The following is a 16,567-nucleotide window of genomic DNA, read 5'->3' on the forward strand; positions in this document are numbered from 1 at the left end:
CATCATTTGTCTCTACAGCTTCCTGGGTAACAGCAAATGCCAGAAACAGCATGCTTGCAGGTGTAAACCATTTGAAGGAGACAAGGAAGATAATGTGCAGAGTATTAGCAGGAGCATGGAGCCTGATCTAATAGCCTAATGTAGAATACGATGCAAGCACATAAAAGCACCACTGACCCTGGTGTCTGCCTTCCGCATACCCAGGATTTACTTTAGAGTGCTCAGCAAAAAAGCCAACACACACGCTCCTTCTTCCCATCGTGGTCAAAGAAAAGTGATCTTGTGAAAATGGTTTTCCTCTATGTGTTTGACTAGGCCTGTGGGAAGACACAGAGGGAACAGATACTACTCTGCCCTTCGGGACTCCTGATGGGCATGCTGGGCTTCCTTATTTTTTGAAAACTATAGGCCTTTTGGACAAGAGGCAGCTAACCTATACCATAGGGAAAAACAAGTGACAGCTGTGTACAGGAGGGCACAAAAAGCGTTGTCACCATTGTGTAAACTGAAACACACATGCACTTGAGGCTTGTTTCAGGACTGACATGCAGGATACCATTGAAGACTGTTGCTTTCAGGAAGAGCAACGGGGTGGGGGGCAGTGGGTGTTCTGTTCTTTTCATTTGGCTTTTGTATGTGGTTTGAATTATTTTGAGTCATACACTGTAATATTTTTATTGGTAGGATTATGGGCCCTTTCATTGTCTTTATACTTTTTCATATTTAAAAATTGTTTACAAATGTTGCCTTATAAGACAAAAAGACGGGTAATAGGAGTTGGTGAGGCTGTGGAGAAATGGGACCTTCCTACACTCACTTTGGAAAACACTCATGAAGCTCCTAAAATGTTAAACATAGAGCTACTATGTGACCCCCATAATCTACTCCTAGGTCTAGATCCACGAGAAATAAGAACCTATGTCTGCACAAGAACTTGTACACACAAACATTTATACCAGCATTATTCCTAATGGCCAAAGATGAAAACCCAAATGCCCATCAACTAAAAAAATGAAACAAGGAATATTATCTAGCCATAAAAAGGACGGAAGTATTGACACATGCTACAGCATAAATCAACCTTGAAAATGTTACGCTAATGAAAGAAACCAGTCACAAAGGGCCATATATTATATGATTTCATTTATGTGAGATATTCCAGAATAGACAAATCCCTAAAGACAAACAGTAGATTAGTGGATTTCAGGGGCTAGGCAAAGGAGGGGCAGGGGAGTGACTGCTAATGGTATTTCTTTTGGGCTGATGAAAATGTTCTAAAATCGAGTGTAGTGGTGGTTGCACAACTCTGAGTGTACTAAAAACCATGGAAGTATACATTTTAAATTGTATGGAATGTGAGTTATATCTCAATAAAACTATTAAGTTATATGAGAACCAAAGACTAGGTTTCTGAAGAGAAAAAAGGGCTCTAGTTGCCGTTGGATTTGTAATTTTTCTTTGGGGCATTTTTATGCTTTGGTAAAGTACTTTTCCTCAAAGGGAAAAAATGAGTTGTGGGTGTTTTGATAGGATATCAAAGTCTGTGGGTTTTCTAATTGTCAAAAGATTAAGACACTGGAGTTTGTTAAAAGGAACAATCCTTTGTTTATCCTGAAGCGTTTTCCATTCCTGTGAACCATGAGGACTCAGGGAGTGAAGAACGGGTTGCTAACAGAAGCAGACAGTGTCCATGTCCTAAAAAGCCGGCCTGGTCAGGGATTCCCACCCTAGGGAATGAGTATGTTCTGGATACATTCAACCATTCTCTGGGGATTTTCTAGGCTCCTTTAAATCTGGTTAAATTATGTCATAGTTTGGTGTGATTCACTCAGCAAATGTTCCCTATTTCTGGCATTTGCTGTTCCCAGGCTGTGCCAGGCCCTTTGTCCTGGACAAGGACAAGGGAATTTTTAGGATGAGAGTCTGAGGAGATCTGGGTAGCACAACCAGCTGTGAAGGCAACTGGCAACAGGAACCAGACCTCCCAACAGCCATGTTGTTGGTCTCAGGGCACTTCCTGGGTGTGCCCTTTGCCACTATGAGGAAATAGTGACTGGTAGACCATGGGTTTCTCTCCCTAGGTTGGTGCTTGTCTCCTCACCCCCTCCTTGGCAACACCCCTAGGTCTACCCTGCAGAAACAATAAGGCCAAATAATCACGAGGGTAAGAGAACAGATGCTTCTTTGAAAACTAAACTCATAGGTATCTTTGACCCATGGAAAATAAAGTCAACATGCTGAGAGAGCCCCGCTTATGTACTGATGAGGGGATGAATTACCAGACAGGCACATGGGAAGAACAGCTGGTAAACATGCAGCAGTAACTATTATAATCCAGCCCTTACTCCAATATTGAGATTAAAAGATAAAACTTGACCAGTATATTTCATTTTGTCCAGTATCATTGAAGCCTAATTCTTTATTTGACCACCATCAATCTTTTTACAGTCTGCACTTTGCCCTCTGCTTCTTCCTCTCCCAACCTATTTGAGAGACTTCACTGGATTTGGCCATTTCTTGTCACCTAACTCAGCTATTGGGGGTGCTGGAGAAGGTGATTTCTCTCTCTTTGTCAAGGTCTTTGGTCCCTTCCATAACAGCAAGGACGAAAGAAGAGTACTTCTTGAAAAAAATGAGAAAAGAAGAGGTTGGTAAGTGGCAGGACCTTCTAATTTCTGCTCCCCCTGGCCTGTGGCTATTGCAATAAGGCTTCCTCAGACTTTTATTGAAAAACAGCCAGGCTTTAGCTCTCAGAAGGCAGAAGCATGCTGTAGTGTAGGACAAAAGCACATTGCCAGCTCACAGCATGAAATTCCTGAGCAAGGAATTATGGGAAGTAGAATTTCCAAGGCATAGCCAGGAATCAAGACCAATGAAAATGACCGAAGGAGATTCAGAAAATTCCAAGAGCCAAGAATTTAAATCCAGAAAGATAGAAATAATTTAGTCCTTATTTCAGATGTGAGAAAGTCAAGTCTGTAGAGGTTAAATGTTTTACCAACAGTCATGTAGCTAGTATCCTGGTCTGAATATTTTGGGTGAAGAGGGGGGCAGCAGGGGCCAACAATCTCTATTAAAAACAATAGGCTTTCTCTAGAATGGTCACTGTGATATCAGGTTCAATTTTCTGTTTTCTGTTGTTTCTCCTGTTCTCAGACCATGTAAATTCTCTGTTGGCCATTGAAATAGATCACTCTAATTTCAATTCCTAATGCAAAAGGGAGTTTATTTTGTTGAACATGAAGATATAGTTTCAATACATGGTGCTCAAGTCAAGATGCTATTTCCCATCATCTGCCAACTGCTTTGGGTTTTCTTAGATTTGTCCTAAGAGGAAATTCTGTTTCTCTGGAAAGTGACAGAATGATGGAATCTTAACACTTCTTAGGTCCCTAAGTGGTCAATGACCAGCAGATTTCCATCCTTATTGACTGAAAATGTTACTTTTTGTCTCTCAATTTTATAGGTTTTATGAATCTAAGATATTTCATTGGCTTATTTTAAAGCTCCCTTGCTTATGGGCTGATTAGACACAGGGAGCAACAGCCCTCCAGCTTGCTAACACTGAGGACATAGCAGTCTAATAGGATCTGCAGTTCCCAAATCACATAGTATCAGAAACTAGAGTGATGGCGGAGGGGACCCCTGTAGGCTGGATGAGGTACAACCTAAGGAGGAGGAGCTGACACTGGACTATAGCAGATCTTACCTCTGCAAATAGGTGCCTATCCTTAAGGAATTTGCAATTAGAACTCTTTTATATAGCTAATAGCTAGTCTGAGTGCAAAAATAGAAATACTTTGGAAAACAGTTGGGCAGTTACTTATGAGGTATGCACTTCCCCATGACTGAACAATTCTACTTTTTCTCATCCAAGATGAGACATCGCCACAAAAGAACAAACAAACACCTAAGAAATTTTAGTTACCTGTTGTGCCTTTAAAAAAGTCACCCCAGAAATGTAGTGTCTTGTAAGAGTAGTAATCATTTCTTTCTCATGGTTGTGTAGAGCAGGTATTGAGAACCAGCTCCGCTGGGTGGTTCTAGTGCAAGGTCTTTTATAAGGTTGCAGGCAGATGTGGATAGGGGCTGGAGGATTCCCTTCCAAGGAGGCGCTCTCATGGCTGTTGGCCAACAGCACTAGAACCACAACACTAGAACCTGTTGTGCCTTTAAAAAGAGCTCAGTCCCTCTCCTCAGGGCTACTTCAGCATCCTTACTGTGGCAGGACAACTGGCTTCTCCAAAGACAAGGCAGAAGCTGCATGGTCTTTTATAACCTATGCCCAGTCACACTGTTACTTTTACTATGTTCTGTTGTCACAGGGCCAGTTTGGTTCAGAATAGGAGGAGATTGCATAAGGTTGTTGTACACTAGGAAGGAGACTGGTTACCAGTGTTTAATAACCCCAACCTGGAAACAACTCAAATGCTCATCAATAAGAGAAAAAATAGAAATAGGAGTTTATTCTTTTTTAAAGATTTTGAGAGAGAGAGGAGAGAGAGAGATGGATCATGAGCAGGGGGAAGGGTAGAGGGAGAAGCAAACTTCCTACTGAGCAGGGAGCCTGAAGCAGGACTGAATCCCAGGACCCTAGAATAGTGACCTGAGCCAAAGGCGACCCTTAACCAACTGAGCACCCAGGTGCCCTAAGCTCATATTTTTAAACGATTTTGAGAGAGAGAAAGGGGTGGGGGGAAGGAGAGAGAGAGCGAGCGAGCAAGCAGGCGGAGGAACAGAGGGAAAGGGACAGACTCTGTGCTGAGTGCAGAGCCTGATGGGGGCCTCAATCTCATGACCCCGAGATCATGACCTGAACCAAAAATCGAGAGTCGGACACTCAACTGACTGAGCCACCCAGGCGCCCCTAAACTGATATTTTTAATGTAATGTACATAAAAGAACTATTGACACATGCAGTGTAGATCTCAGACACTAAAGAGTCTAAACAGAAGAGTATGTATGATTCCATTTATATGAAGTTCAAGAACAAGTAAAACTAACCTCTGGTGATAGAATAGTTAGCACCTTTAGGAAGTTTGACCGGGAATAAAAATAAAGAGACTTCTGGGGTTGCTTCAGTTATCTTTTGATCAGGGTGGTGGTTAGACAGATATATTTTCAGGAGGCTCTCTACAACATTGGTACACCTTATATGCTTCGTTGTATGTGTAGTAGGACTTGATAAGTTAAAATCGGGAACTGTTAAACATCTGATGTTTTTGTCATATGACTAGGGGATTTACTTTCTTCCATCCTGGCAGTGAACAGATGGACCTGGGATTAGGGATTTTTGGAATTTGGGGGTGTTAGACACCGTAGAAAACAATTGTTATAGACCTAGACTCTTCCAGTGTTACTTTGAACAAGTAGATCCATATAAATGGGGAAGAAATATGAGCTCTGGTAATTTGTGGTCAAAGTTGGCGCTTATTAGTCTTCAGTTACAGAGCTTCCAATTGGCTTTAGTACCATGTGAATGGACAAAGTTGATATTTGAAGACATACTATCAAGGAAAAAGTTGAGAAGACAATTCAGGATAAACAAGATTTATATTTGAAAAGTCAGAATGTACAATATTTCTAAGTCTCAAAGTATGTGCCTAAACTAAAGACAAATCAAGGAAATGAAGAGACAATTGAAGAACATTTCCTTTGGAAATGAGCCAGGGGGATAGAAACAAGACAGAAGAGGGGGTAAATCAGAAATAAGAATTTTTCCTTGAGTTCAAAACCATGTACTCTAGATTTAAAAAAATTTTTTAAAGATTTTTTTTGTCAGAGAGAGGGAGAGAGCGCGCGCACAGAGCAGTGGGGAGCAGCAGACTCCTGGCTAGGCAGGGAGCTCAACACTGGGCTCAATCCCAGGATCCTGGGATCATGACCTGAGCTGAAGGCAGATGCTTAACTGAGCCACCCAGGCATCCCTTAATATATATATTTTTTAAAGATTTTATTTGACAGAGAGAGACACAGCAAGAGAGGGAACATGCAAGCAGGGGGAGTGGGAGAGGGAGAAGCAGGCTTCCCTCTGAGCAGGGAGCCCGATGCGGGACTAGATCCCAGGACCCTGGGATCATGACCTGAGCTGAAGGCAGATGCTTAACGACTGAGCCACCCAGGCGCCCCCGCTTAAAATTCTTTTCTATCAACCAATCACAGATAGAAGACCAGAGAATGGTGACAGAGAATATTCTAAAGCATATGGAATAGCCAAAGACAGGTGATCAGAAGTCAGAATAACAGGATGCAACGCTGAAACCTGAAGTCAACGGAGCAATACCTTCAAAATAGAGAATAGGCCACTCATCTATAATTTGATACCTGCTAAACTGTAAAGAGCCAGCTTGGGGGGAAGGGCAGGGAGAAAAATACTCTCAGGCATCCAAGTTCTAAAAATTTGCCTTCTATGCCATTCTTTCTCAAATGAATACAAAAAATGATATATGCTGCCAAAGCTAAGTAACAAACTGAAACATGACTAGAACTCATCCAAGAGAAAGGGAAGACCTCAAAGGGAAATCTTAGGCTGACAGCTGTGTAACAGGCCTAGGGAGCCACCAAGAGAGGCTATGTTATCATGTGAAGACTCTGCAAGATAAATTAGTGATAGGCACACAGAGGAATAAACAAAATCAGCTATGATTTTATCCGGGAAAAACCTAAAATACACAAGAGTGAATTACATTATTCTGGCTAGATTTGAACAGTCCTTTAGTCAATGGGTAAAGAGTTATTACCTAGAAATCTGTTTCATTAAGTTTGGAGGGTATTGTGAAGGTAGGAAAGAGTCTGGGGTGGGAATATAAGCTTATAAAAAGTTACCAGAAAAAGCCTCTTAAAATTAGACAAATGCCAAAAAGTAGTATAAATTTGAGAATGTTTAAGAATTATCCCCTCTGGGGATAATAAAGTTTCCAATTTAGCTAAGAGACTATATTAATAAGCTACTCAAGTTAATGGTCCCAACTGATATTTCACTTTAGAGCAATGATTTAACTTTAAGCTAGGTAGTTTTGGCCAGGGACTTTTCAATTCAGAGGTATACTGTAATAATTTCTCCCTGCAATATTCCTTTCTCTCTGTTGAGCAGGCTAAGTTCCAATAAGGATTCCATGGTTAGGAAAGCAGAAACACCCTAGATCTATAGAAGTATGTTCTGTAGAACACTACTCCTGTAAGATTCTCGGGGGGGGGCGGGGATGGAGGAGAGAAACAGTTCCATGGTCAAATATGTTTGCGAAATAGTTTTTAGCTCCCTTTGGAGGCTCACAGGACATTAATATCAATCTGAGAAGCCCTGCTAGAGAGAACCTGGCAGGTTCTAGGTCAAGGCTTAAGAACCAGGATTTTTTTCTTCCTTTGATTGGATCTAGTATAAATATAAATGTTACTACCTTTCCTCAAAAAAAAAAAAAAAAAAAAAAAGTAAAAGTGGGGGACACCTGGGTGGCTCAGTTAAGCATCCAACATTTTGGTTTTGGCTCAGGTCATGAGCTCAGGGTCATGGGATCAAGCCTCAGGTCAGGCTTGAGCACAGCACAGAGTCTGCTTGGGATTCTCTCTCTCCCTCCCCACTGTTCATGTTCTTTCTAAATAAAATCTTAAAAACAAAAGTCCATTGTCACTGAGTGAATAACTTAACATGCCAGGTACTCTGCTACCAGAGCCTTTTCTCTGTTGTAAATCCAGATACTTGGCATAATCAGTTTCATTTATAGGACCCCACACACTTGCTTTTAGTGGGATAAGCAAAGAACCCATATCCACTTAGTTTTCTCACAGGCAGAGCATGACAGGACTTGGCAATTCTTCTCCCCATCATTCTTTTGATCCCCCCCCACTTATTTGCCATCAGACATTTGTCTGCCCTTGTTGCTGGGACATCTTTCATGGTTTATGTTGCTTTACTTTCCATGCTAGTATGCCTGTCAACATAGGATGTCTAGTACAGGTTTGAATTTAGTGACTTCATGCATGCTGTAGCTCCTAGCTCAAGTAGCTCCTAGCCAGATGTGGCTATAGACACATGAAGTGTGGCTAGTATAAGAATTTTAAGTTTGGAAACACCTACTTTGTTCAGCTAAAAGAAGACTTATGTTTGGAACAATTTGGGTACGTGAACCTGTTTAACTGTAAGTCTTAGGAGACCTAAAAATATGGTACTTCTAGCTATTTTTTAACCTGCAAATTGAGATGTACTGTAAATATACATGGATATAAAAATCTCAAATTTGCTTTACCTAAATGATAAAAATTGAGATATAATTTTTATTGTATTTAATACATCTACTCATGATTGCCCAGGTTACCTACAGTTATACTTGTTTAGTGACCAAGTTAACCATTATCACCACTGAAATCCAAGATCATTGTTCTTCCTCTTCAGCACGGAGGGTAGTCAGTCATTAGTCCCAGACCTTTGTTCTAGGCATCTATTTTAGCAACATCCCCCAAACAAGCATCAGGCAAACAGGCAAGCTTCAGAAAAACTTTGGTCAAGCTGAATCTCTGTACCACTGGAAATTGGTCCTATGGAAGAACTGAGTATTTGTAGTAGAATATGCAGTTAAAAGCACAATATCTGAGATCAGACTTGAATTCATGGTCCAGCCTTGCCATTAGTTGACTAAGTGATGCTGGGTAAGTTACTTGGCTTTATAGGTATTCCAAATTCTGGAAATCAGGGATGAATGTTTACCTCTTTAGGTTTTCATGAAGCTCAAGTGTGTTATTGAGCATCTAGGATAGTTCCTGTCACATAAAAAGCATATAGTGTCCCTGTCCGTTGAATAAGGAAATATTCAGTCCCTGCTTAGAAGCAGTTTGAAGTGGAGTTGACTTGCCTACAAAGCAGGTATTTAAGTACCAAGATTAATGCCTTTAACTTTGCTGAAATATAAAGCAACCTAAAAGTTATTCCCTGCAGATAAATGGGGAAACTTTGTTTAACCAGAATTAATTTCAGAACTCCACCATGATGAGAGTAGAGACTGACAGTATGGCCAACAGTGTTAGTTACTAGAGTTCTTTGAGCAGAAGATTTACCTTGAGAAGTCACCATGTGTTAGTCTTAAGGACTATTAAACTAGGGAATTACTTGTTGGTCTGGCTCAAAACTAAGACTCTTCTGATCAAACCACTTCCAGTTGACCAATCCATGATCAGATAATTCCTTTTAGTCACTGTTCTAGACATTGGTTTTTAGTGTGGTGCTTAGAATACCATAATCACCTGAGAAATGGTTAGAAATGCAAGTTTTTAAGCCTTAGCTCAGACCTATTTAAATTCTGGGGGTGGGGCCAGTAATCAATTTTCATCAGCCCTCCTTTGATCCTGATGCACACTGTCTAGAAGATTCCACAGTAGCTCTAGGCTAGTTCTACCTTAGTTTGATTGATTTTGTGGAAGAGTTTTTTTTTATACCCCTCTTAAGCTTGTAATCTCTGTATTTAGTTCTTGTATATACTACCTGACTTGTCAACCAACTATGAATCTACTGAAATGTTGTTCTATTCAGAAGCTAGAAGGGCTGGAGTAGAGGCCTAGGGTATCATGTTGTTATTCTATTGTCATGCAAAATACTGCCCCAAGCTGGAAAGAGGAGATGCCAACAGCAGATAGCTTACTTACTTTCTTTCAAATGAGAAGCTGGGCACAGGCTGGTAGTGCAATCTGGTTTTATTAACACAACTGGAATAATTCATCTCCATTTCCTGATAGCCAAGTAAGACACTAACAAGGCTCCAGTGATTAAGGTCCCAGAAAGGCCTGCCATCCACAGAGCTTGGGAATCTATAGGAGAACCTGTCGGGTAGAAAGGTAGGTTAATGTATGCCAAGACCAAGTGATTCTGTCTCCTGAAAAAGACATCTTTAGCTGTAGGAAAAACAAGCCAGTCAATTTGAGATTCACATTGGTCATATCAGCAAGGGAGAAAAATTAGGGATGAGGAAGTAGCTTTGGCTTGATTATTGGTTCAGGTAAGGGGCTTCCAGTAGCTAAAGTCTCTGCCCACTCACTTGAGTTTTTATGGAGCTTTTCTGAGGAGTCCTTAGTGGCTTGGAGTAGAATCATGGGACCCTTGCTAGAAATGCTAGCAGTATGGTTGTGAAAATGGATGTTAGAGTTTCTTCTTCCTGTTGGAGAAAGGAGAGCTAGGGATTAGTTAGGATTTTTTGCACATGGTAGTGTAGGAATGGGAGAGTTAGGTCCCTCAATATGTACAGCTCTGTTCCATGTCTTAAGTGTGTTAACAGAAACTCAAACAAGTCTAAGACTTTGTACCTAACCCTGCTACCTCATTTTCACCAGAATTTGGTAATAGAGATTATGATATTAGACTTTCCCCAAACTGCCATTCTTCTGTAAAAGAGGTATTTGGACAGTAATATGTTAATACCAAGACCTCTTCCTAAGCTGCAAAGGTAACTGGTAAGACAGTAACAGAGCAAAGCTGTTTGAATCCTATTTCTATTGCCAGTTATAGGATCTAAGTTTTCTTTTAGAAGGATATACATTTCTTTTAGAAAGGTATGGAATAGATGTCATCGGAGTTAGGTTCTAAATATTTATTGAAGTATTTCATAACTATCATTACATTACTATGAGTCTCCCCCCACCCCAAGAAGGGACTTAAAGCTTTAGGGGTCATGAATCCCAATTAATTCAGGCGCTAGACAGGTAAAAGTTAGTGGACCAGCTAGGAGTACACACACATTATACGAGGACTGGGTCTGACCCACTAGAGCACCTACTGTCTGCAGGCATACTCCACCTATAGATCTTCAGGCAATGTTGCTAGACATGCCTTCAGGCAGGTATAAACGGCTTGATTTGTGAACTAGCCAGATAAGTGTTTTTGTTAGACTGAGCCATGTGTAGGTCATGAGCCAGTTTGAGTCCTCGCTTAGCTTTTTTCATATACATTTTGACTAAGGCTGAGACTTGAGGATTTGTAACTTATATTTAAAAGGCCTGGAACTCTAGGAAGCTGGTTGTCTGTTCTACTGCATCATAAAAATACCTAAAGCAGCCTCATTAATAAGATGAATCTTTACTTTGAATCATTTGCCTACAGGCTAAAGAAGGTTAGCAGGGGGACTCAAGATTATTTCAAGTTTGTCCTCCAGTGTGGACAGCTTGGATACTCACGCCTGGCAACAGGACAGGTTATCATACAGGATGGTGTCCCAGCAGGCTGGCAGACAGATGCGCTACAGTGCAGATACACCTGGGAGCCAATAGAATGGAGATCATGGTGTAGAACCACATCACAAGTCTTCAAACTTAACTCCCCGGGAAGAAGTTGAAAGAAAGTTATCAGAAAATCTTGACATCCCAAGCTGATATCACAATAACACTAAAGAAGTAGAGTCCAGTAGGCAAATGTCACTCATGGCTTTGGGATCAATGGTGGCTCTGAGGGAGTACCAACAGCTACATTTAAAGGGTAGCCCTGGCCGAGGAATGGTAGGATGTGGAAACAATTCTGAGTTGGCGGGGGCGCGGTTCTGAGCCCTGCTGAGGAACACAGAGGGAAGCATCATACCGGTCCCCCAAGTGCCTTCTTTGTCACCGAGTCCACAAAGCTGAAGGTGAAAATGCTGAAGCGCTGGTAGTAAGATGGAAATGGAGGGTCCAGGGCTTTCTGGACAGGGATCAGCTGCGTCTGATAGTTGTCTCCAGCATAGGGGCATCTAAGCAAAGATATCTGGCAGTCAGGAGGGGCTTCTCAGAGGGACCCAGCACAGGTGCATGGAAGAGCCACTTACCCTTTCACCAGCATGGGCCACTGGGGCTGATGCTGCGGGTTTGTGCTGGGTGTGGCCCAACAGTGATGGAGAAGTAGCCCCAGGTAAGGGTCTGTTCTGTGGCGGATAGACACCTCCACGTAAATGGGATCCCGAAGTAGCTTCACCACTGGGTAGTCACCGGCAGTGTAGTAGGATCCATATAGCTTATCTGCAAGAGACCAAAAGGAGTTGAAGCAATAAAACCAGAATTAGGAACCTCTACATTGCCTGAGACAGCATATACACATAAATACCTCCAGCAAGTGTCTTATTACAAAGTTGTCTTAATGCCCAGAAAAGAGATAGGGCTTTAGACTGTAGGCCAGATGCTCCAGCCAAGTGGGTCTTACCTTTGGCAATCTTGAGTTCCAGAGTGAGGGGTCCAGCCTGGGTCTCAGGATGGGGTGGTGGGAGCGTAAAAACCTGGACATTAACCGGGGAGGCATTGCTACTGATCGAGTAGCTGCAGCTAACTCGAAGCCTACAGAAGAACAAGAGCTTTCTTAGCTAGTGTGGGTGGTAGGATGGGCCATGCCACCGTTCAGCTTTTAAAGGTTTTAGGAACCATTACATGCTAGGTGCTGGACAAGTTTGTAAACATGATGGGTATGGTTCCTGAGCTTGTGAGAGCTAGATCTTAGTTTGGGAGACCAATATGTAGATGGGATCAGTGTCAGTGCAGTACTGTGAGAAACGTGCTTTCTGTAGAAAGGGTAGTTAGGGAAGAGCTTGCAGGGAGTGGTCTTGAAGGAAGACAGAAAGTAATGGAGGTAAGAGGAGGGAGAGAAACAGCGGGCAGAACAGAGAATGGAGACCAGTTTGTCCTTCTATAGAATCTTCAAGGGACTTCAGTTGGAGTTTGGGGAATAGTGAGTGAGGGATGGAGGGCGTTCAAGGAGGTTGGGCTGAAGAGGAAAGTAGGAGGTGTTTGATGCAGGGTCCTTCAGGTTACATTCATGATGCCTAGTTTAAGCTGTGGCAAGACAATGAGGAAGCTTTAAGGGTGCAATCTTCTGAGGTGTTGAGGGGATTCTTTGTTACAGCATGGACTGTGGAGGGAGAAGGCCAAAATAAGAGTCCATGTAAGTGAAATAGTCCAGGGGAGTTTGATGGCAGTGATGCGGGGTGACTTAAATAATGGTCCTTGAGATCGGACAACCAAGTCAGGAGACAGGTTCTCTTGTCATGAGGAGAGGTTCTGTGGATTCAGAGCTTACCCTAGAACTCCTGTTTTATGGGAGGGAAGGCATTCTGGTTAAGCAGGGTCAGGTTAACTAAGACCTTTACCTGAAAATACTGTCACGGGTGATAGAACCATGGCTCCAAGTTCTCACATCTCTAGCTGCGACCAGCTCATTTTCATATAGTGCCTGGTCTCCAATGATCTAGAGGTATGGGGAAAGAAGTATTATTCCTGCTAGCCAGGTGTCACTTCACTCAGAACTTGCTCTGACCTAACAGTCAGCAGTGCTAAGCTATTTTAGGCTGCATTTTCTGCTCCTTGAGCAGAGGCAAAAGCAGGTGGCAACTAATCTGGGACATTATCACTTCACCTTACCTCAGGATAAGGCAATAGGGCTTATTATAGAGGCAGCCAGGAACATGACCACAAGGTCAGCCAACCCCTGCTTGCTTTCCAGGGCAGTATGGCAAGAAGAAACTATTACTTGTTCCTCTTGTCTATGGCTTGGTAGAAGTACTAGCCCCTTGCTGGAGCACAGCTGTGATCTTAGCTGAATGCCCAGGGGAGGTTTCTGCTTTCTCAATGGTGAAGCATTCTTCTGTCCTAGAGACCATCATATGCGCCAAGCAGTGGTCAGCTGTCTCCTTCATGGCTAAGATATTCCACCTCTCCATCCAGTCACTAGGACATTTCTATCGGACTTCTAGAGTTAGGAACAGAGCCAAAGGTCAACTGTTCTTACCTGTCTTGTGGTACCACAGGAATTAAATGAAAACCAGAAGAGAGCAAAGGTACGTGTTGCCATCACAGGGGTACATTCATGGTCATTCCTGAAGGCCAAGCGCGCCAAGCGCACAGAATTTAAGAGCAGCGGGGGTGAGGTCACCTTCCGAGACACGGCGATGGAGAAGTGGCCATCTTGGGTACAGTGTGAGGTCACTGAAAAACCAGAGTGGCTGTGCTGAAAACAGGTCATACCTCCTGTTTTGAGCCAGCTAGATATTTAGAGAGTTTTGATCCCTCCCCAAGAGGTTGGCAGTCCCACCGAGTGGACTCTGCAAGTTCAGCTATCCAGAGCTCAACGGAAGGACTGAACGAGCGCCTGGATTTGAATGTTGCCTCCACCACTTACTGAGCAACCTCAGGCCAAGCATCTAACCTCCTTGCTCTAGCTTCATTTATAAAATGGGGATAATAGTACTTGCTTTGTTTTACTTATCAGTTAGTATTCAGAGCTTAGGGTCTGAGTAGTGATCACTTAGGGTCAAGTATTCTAGGATATGCTCATTGCTTATACACTAACTTCTGGTCATCTTTAACATTTGTCTTCTGGGGGAGGGGGGAGGGAAGATCACTCTTCTCTGGATTTAATTGCAAGTTATTGGTACTTTAGCTGGTTTCAGAGATGCAGTAACTCACCTGTGTTTCCATAGTAACAGGAACTTGCCTCCAAATTGTAGCAGCAGCCAATCTTCTCGCAGTCTCCTTGAGTGATAGGTGAAGGAGCACAAGGCAGCCTGTCCCACACTGGGACAGAGTCACACAGGTCAGCGTTTGGAGCATCTAGGGCTACATTTTGAAGAGGCGAGTAACTCAAGCTAGATAACAAAGTTGTGTCTTAAGAAAAAAAAAAAGATCATTTGTTACAAAGTATTAAAATTCCCACAGATGTCCAGATGATCAGGGTAGGTCTGTATTATATACTAGCAATTAAGTTTCCGAAAGTTAAGTAAATCTTAAATTCCCTGAAATTAGTACTTCTTGAAAGAGAATACCAGCAAGATCAGTAGAAGCAGTGGGGCTCCTTTTTTCCTTCAAGCAAAGAATTCTGTTCTGCAGAGGTGCTTCTCAATCTTCCTGTACTGTGAGTTACTGGGGGATCTTTTTGAAATGCGGGTTCTGGTATAGCAGGTCTGATACGGGGACTGGGATTCTGCATTTTATCAGTGTTACCTCTCTGGATTAGATTTTGGATACAAGGCAGAGGAGAAGAGTGCACTACAGGTTTGAATCCCTTAGGACTTTGAGGTAGGGCTTGCAGAGGGCAAGACAAGATTTGCTGAAGCTGAGTAGGAGTCACACTTCCTGCTAATTCCCCAGTTAAGTGATCAAGTAGCCTCCAGCTGAAAGGCCTGAGCCCTATTTTCAGGGCACAGTTGATCCTCGGAGGCATTTGGCAAGTATCCTTAATAGCTTTAGCTTCCCTCCCTACACTTCTCAAGACCGAGGAGCTCCTGGTCTTGGGTTAATTCTTGTTCAAATCCCAGCTCTGCCACTCACCAAGAGCTCACCAGTCGGGGGAAGGAATAGCATATACAGCACTGGTTAGGACTGGGGAGGGGACGGCGAAGTGCTCTGCCCTCCACAGTGCCTCGCACCAAGTCATCTAATCACTCATGTGGTAGTTATCTTAAGGACCGCATGTGCAGGGGAGCTGGAGGACAGTCCTTCATGTCACTATTGCTGCACAGAGTGGGTAGAAGAGGCTAAAGAGCGCACCACCCAGACCCTGAAAGTTTCCAGCCCTTACCTGGGGGATCCGTAGGACACTTGAGCATCTTTGTCTTCGTGACCATGCTGCGTCCAGCCACATCTGCTTCCTCAACTCCAAGTAGCATGATATAGTGGTGGTCCTGGGGAGTCACCCCTGATGGTGGTGCAGGGGGCCTCAGCATTCCTGGTGACTGAGTCATCCTGGTCCACTCAGTGACGTAGCAGCCGCCGTAAGAGGCTTCTAATACCATGGAGCTGCCTGGGCCCTCCCTTAGCCAGATACCACAGCCAGAGTCATTCTGCAGCCTGTGTGGCAGCCCGCGGTTGTCTGGAGGGCAGGGGGGAGCAAAAAGCACAGGGGGGTCAGTCGCCACAGTCCTCAGTGCTGGGAAAGGACAGCCAGCTTTGCCGTCACACCCCAAGGGGGCAGCAGCAAGAAGAGAGAGGAACAAGAGGGGGCTCCGATTGGGAAGAGAAGTTCTATCTTAGACGATTCAGTCTGTAGGAGAGGCTGCAGAGTTTACCAAAGGGAGAAAGTGTTAGGAGGGGAAGCTAGAGGCCTAAGCCGAGTGAGTCAGCAAACTTACCCCAAGCTATCAGTGCAGGAGTCGCTGTCCCCTGGCTCAGGTTTATGGTGAACTGAAGACTCTGTAGCCCGCAGTGGAGTTCACCAGGATAATCTGGTGCCTCGGGGTTCTGGTGACTGCTCAAAGCAAGAGCCAAGGGAAAACAGAGCAAGATGGACTGTAGCAGCCACATAGCACCGCTAGGAACCCCACTGGCCGTAAGACCTGCCTTGTTTCCCAAGAACCGGAGCTCCCCATGCTCCGTGAGGTTCGTTATATACAGAAGGAACTGGTTTCAGGGGACTGGCTTCAGGGGCACACCTGTGTGATATGCAGGTGGGCCTGCTTTGGAAAGGGTGATTCCCCCAGCTTCATTCACTTTAGGCTATAGTCTGCAGCTGCATTACTTTAAACATTGCAATCCAGGCAATTCCAAGCTTAGGAAAAATGTGGTACCTTTTAGCTAAAAGAGGCTTTCCCAAAGTTGCTCAGGGTAGCACTTATTCTAGTAGCTTATTGACTTTAGAAGA

At 43.4% G+C, this 16,567-nt stretch overlaps 1 protein-coding gene across 1 annotated transcript; it reads right to left on the reverse strand.

The window, feature by feature from the left end:
* Positions 1-9,703: 9,703 nt before the first annotated feature.
* Positions 9,704-16,230, reverse strand: ZP4 (zona pellucida glycoprotein 4). Its single transcript, XM_036089252.2, has 11 exons — positions 16,059-16,230; positions 15,509-15,799; positions 14,398-14,547; positions 13,721-13,917; positions 13,083-13,180; positions 12,146-12,276; positions 11,775-11,964; positions 11,552-11,699; positions 11,155-11,233; positions 10,023-10,139; positions 9,704-9,807 (listed from the first exon to the last, which is right to left on the reverse strand). The coding sequence occupies exons 1-11, from the start codon at positions 16,228-16,230 to the stop codon at positions 9,704-9,706; spliced, it is 1,677 nt and encodes a 558-aa protein (XP_035945145.1).
* Between the last annotated feature and the right edge of the window lie 337 nt (positions 16,231-16,567).

The sequence above is a fragment of the Halichoerus grypus genome, chromosome 7 (genome assembly GCF_964656455.1).
Source record: "Halichoerus grypus chromosome 7, mHalGry1.hap1.1, whole genome shotgun sequence".
In the NCBI taxonomy this organism is placed as follows: Eukaryota; Metazoa; Chordata; class Mammalia; order Carnivora; family Phocidae; genus Halichoerus; species Halichoerus grypus.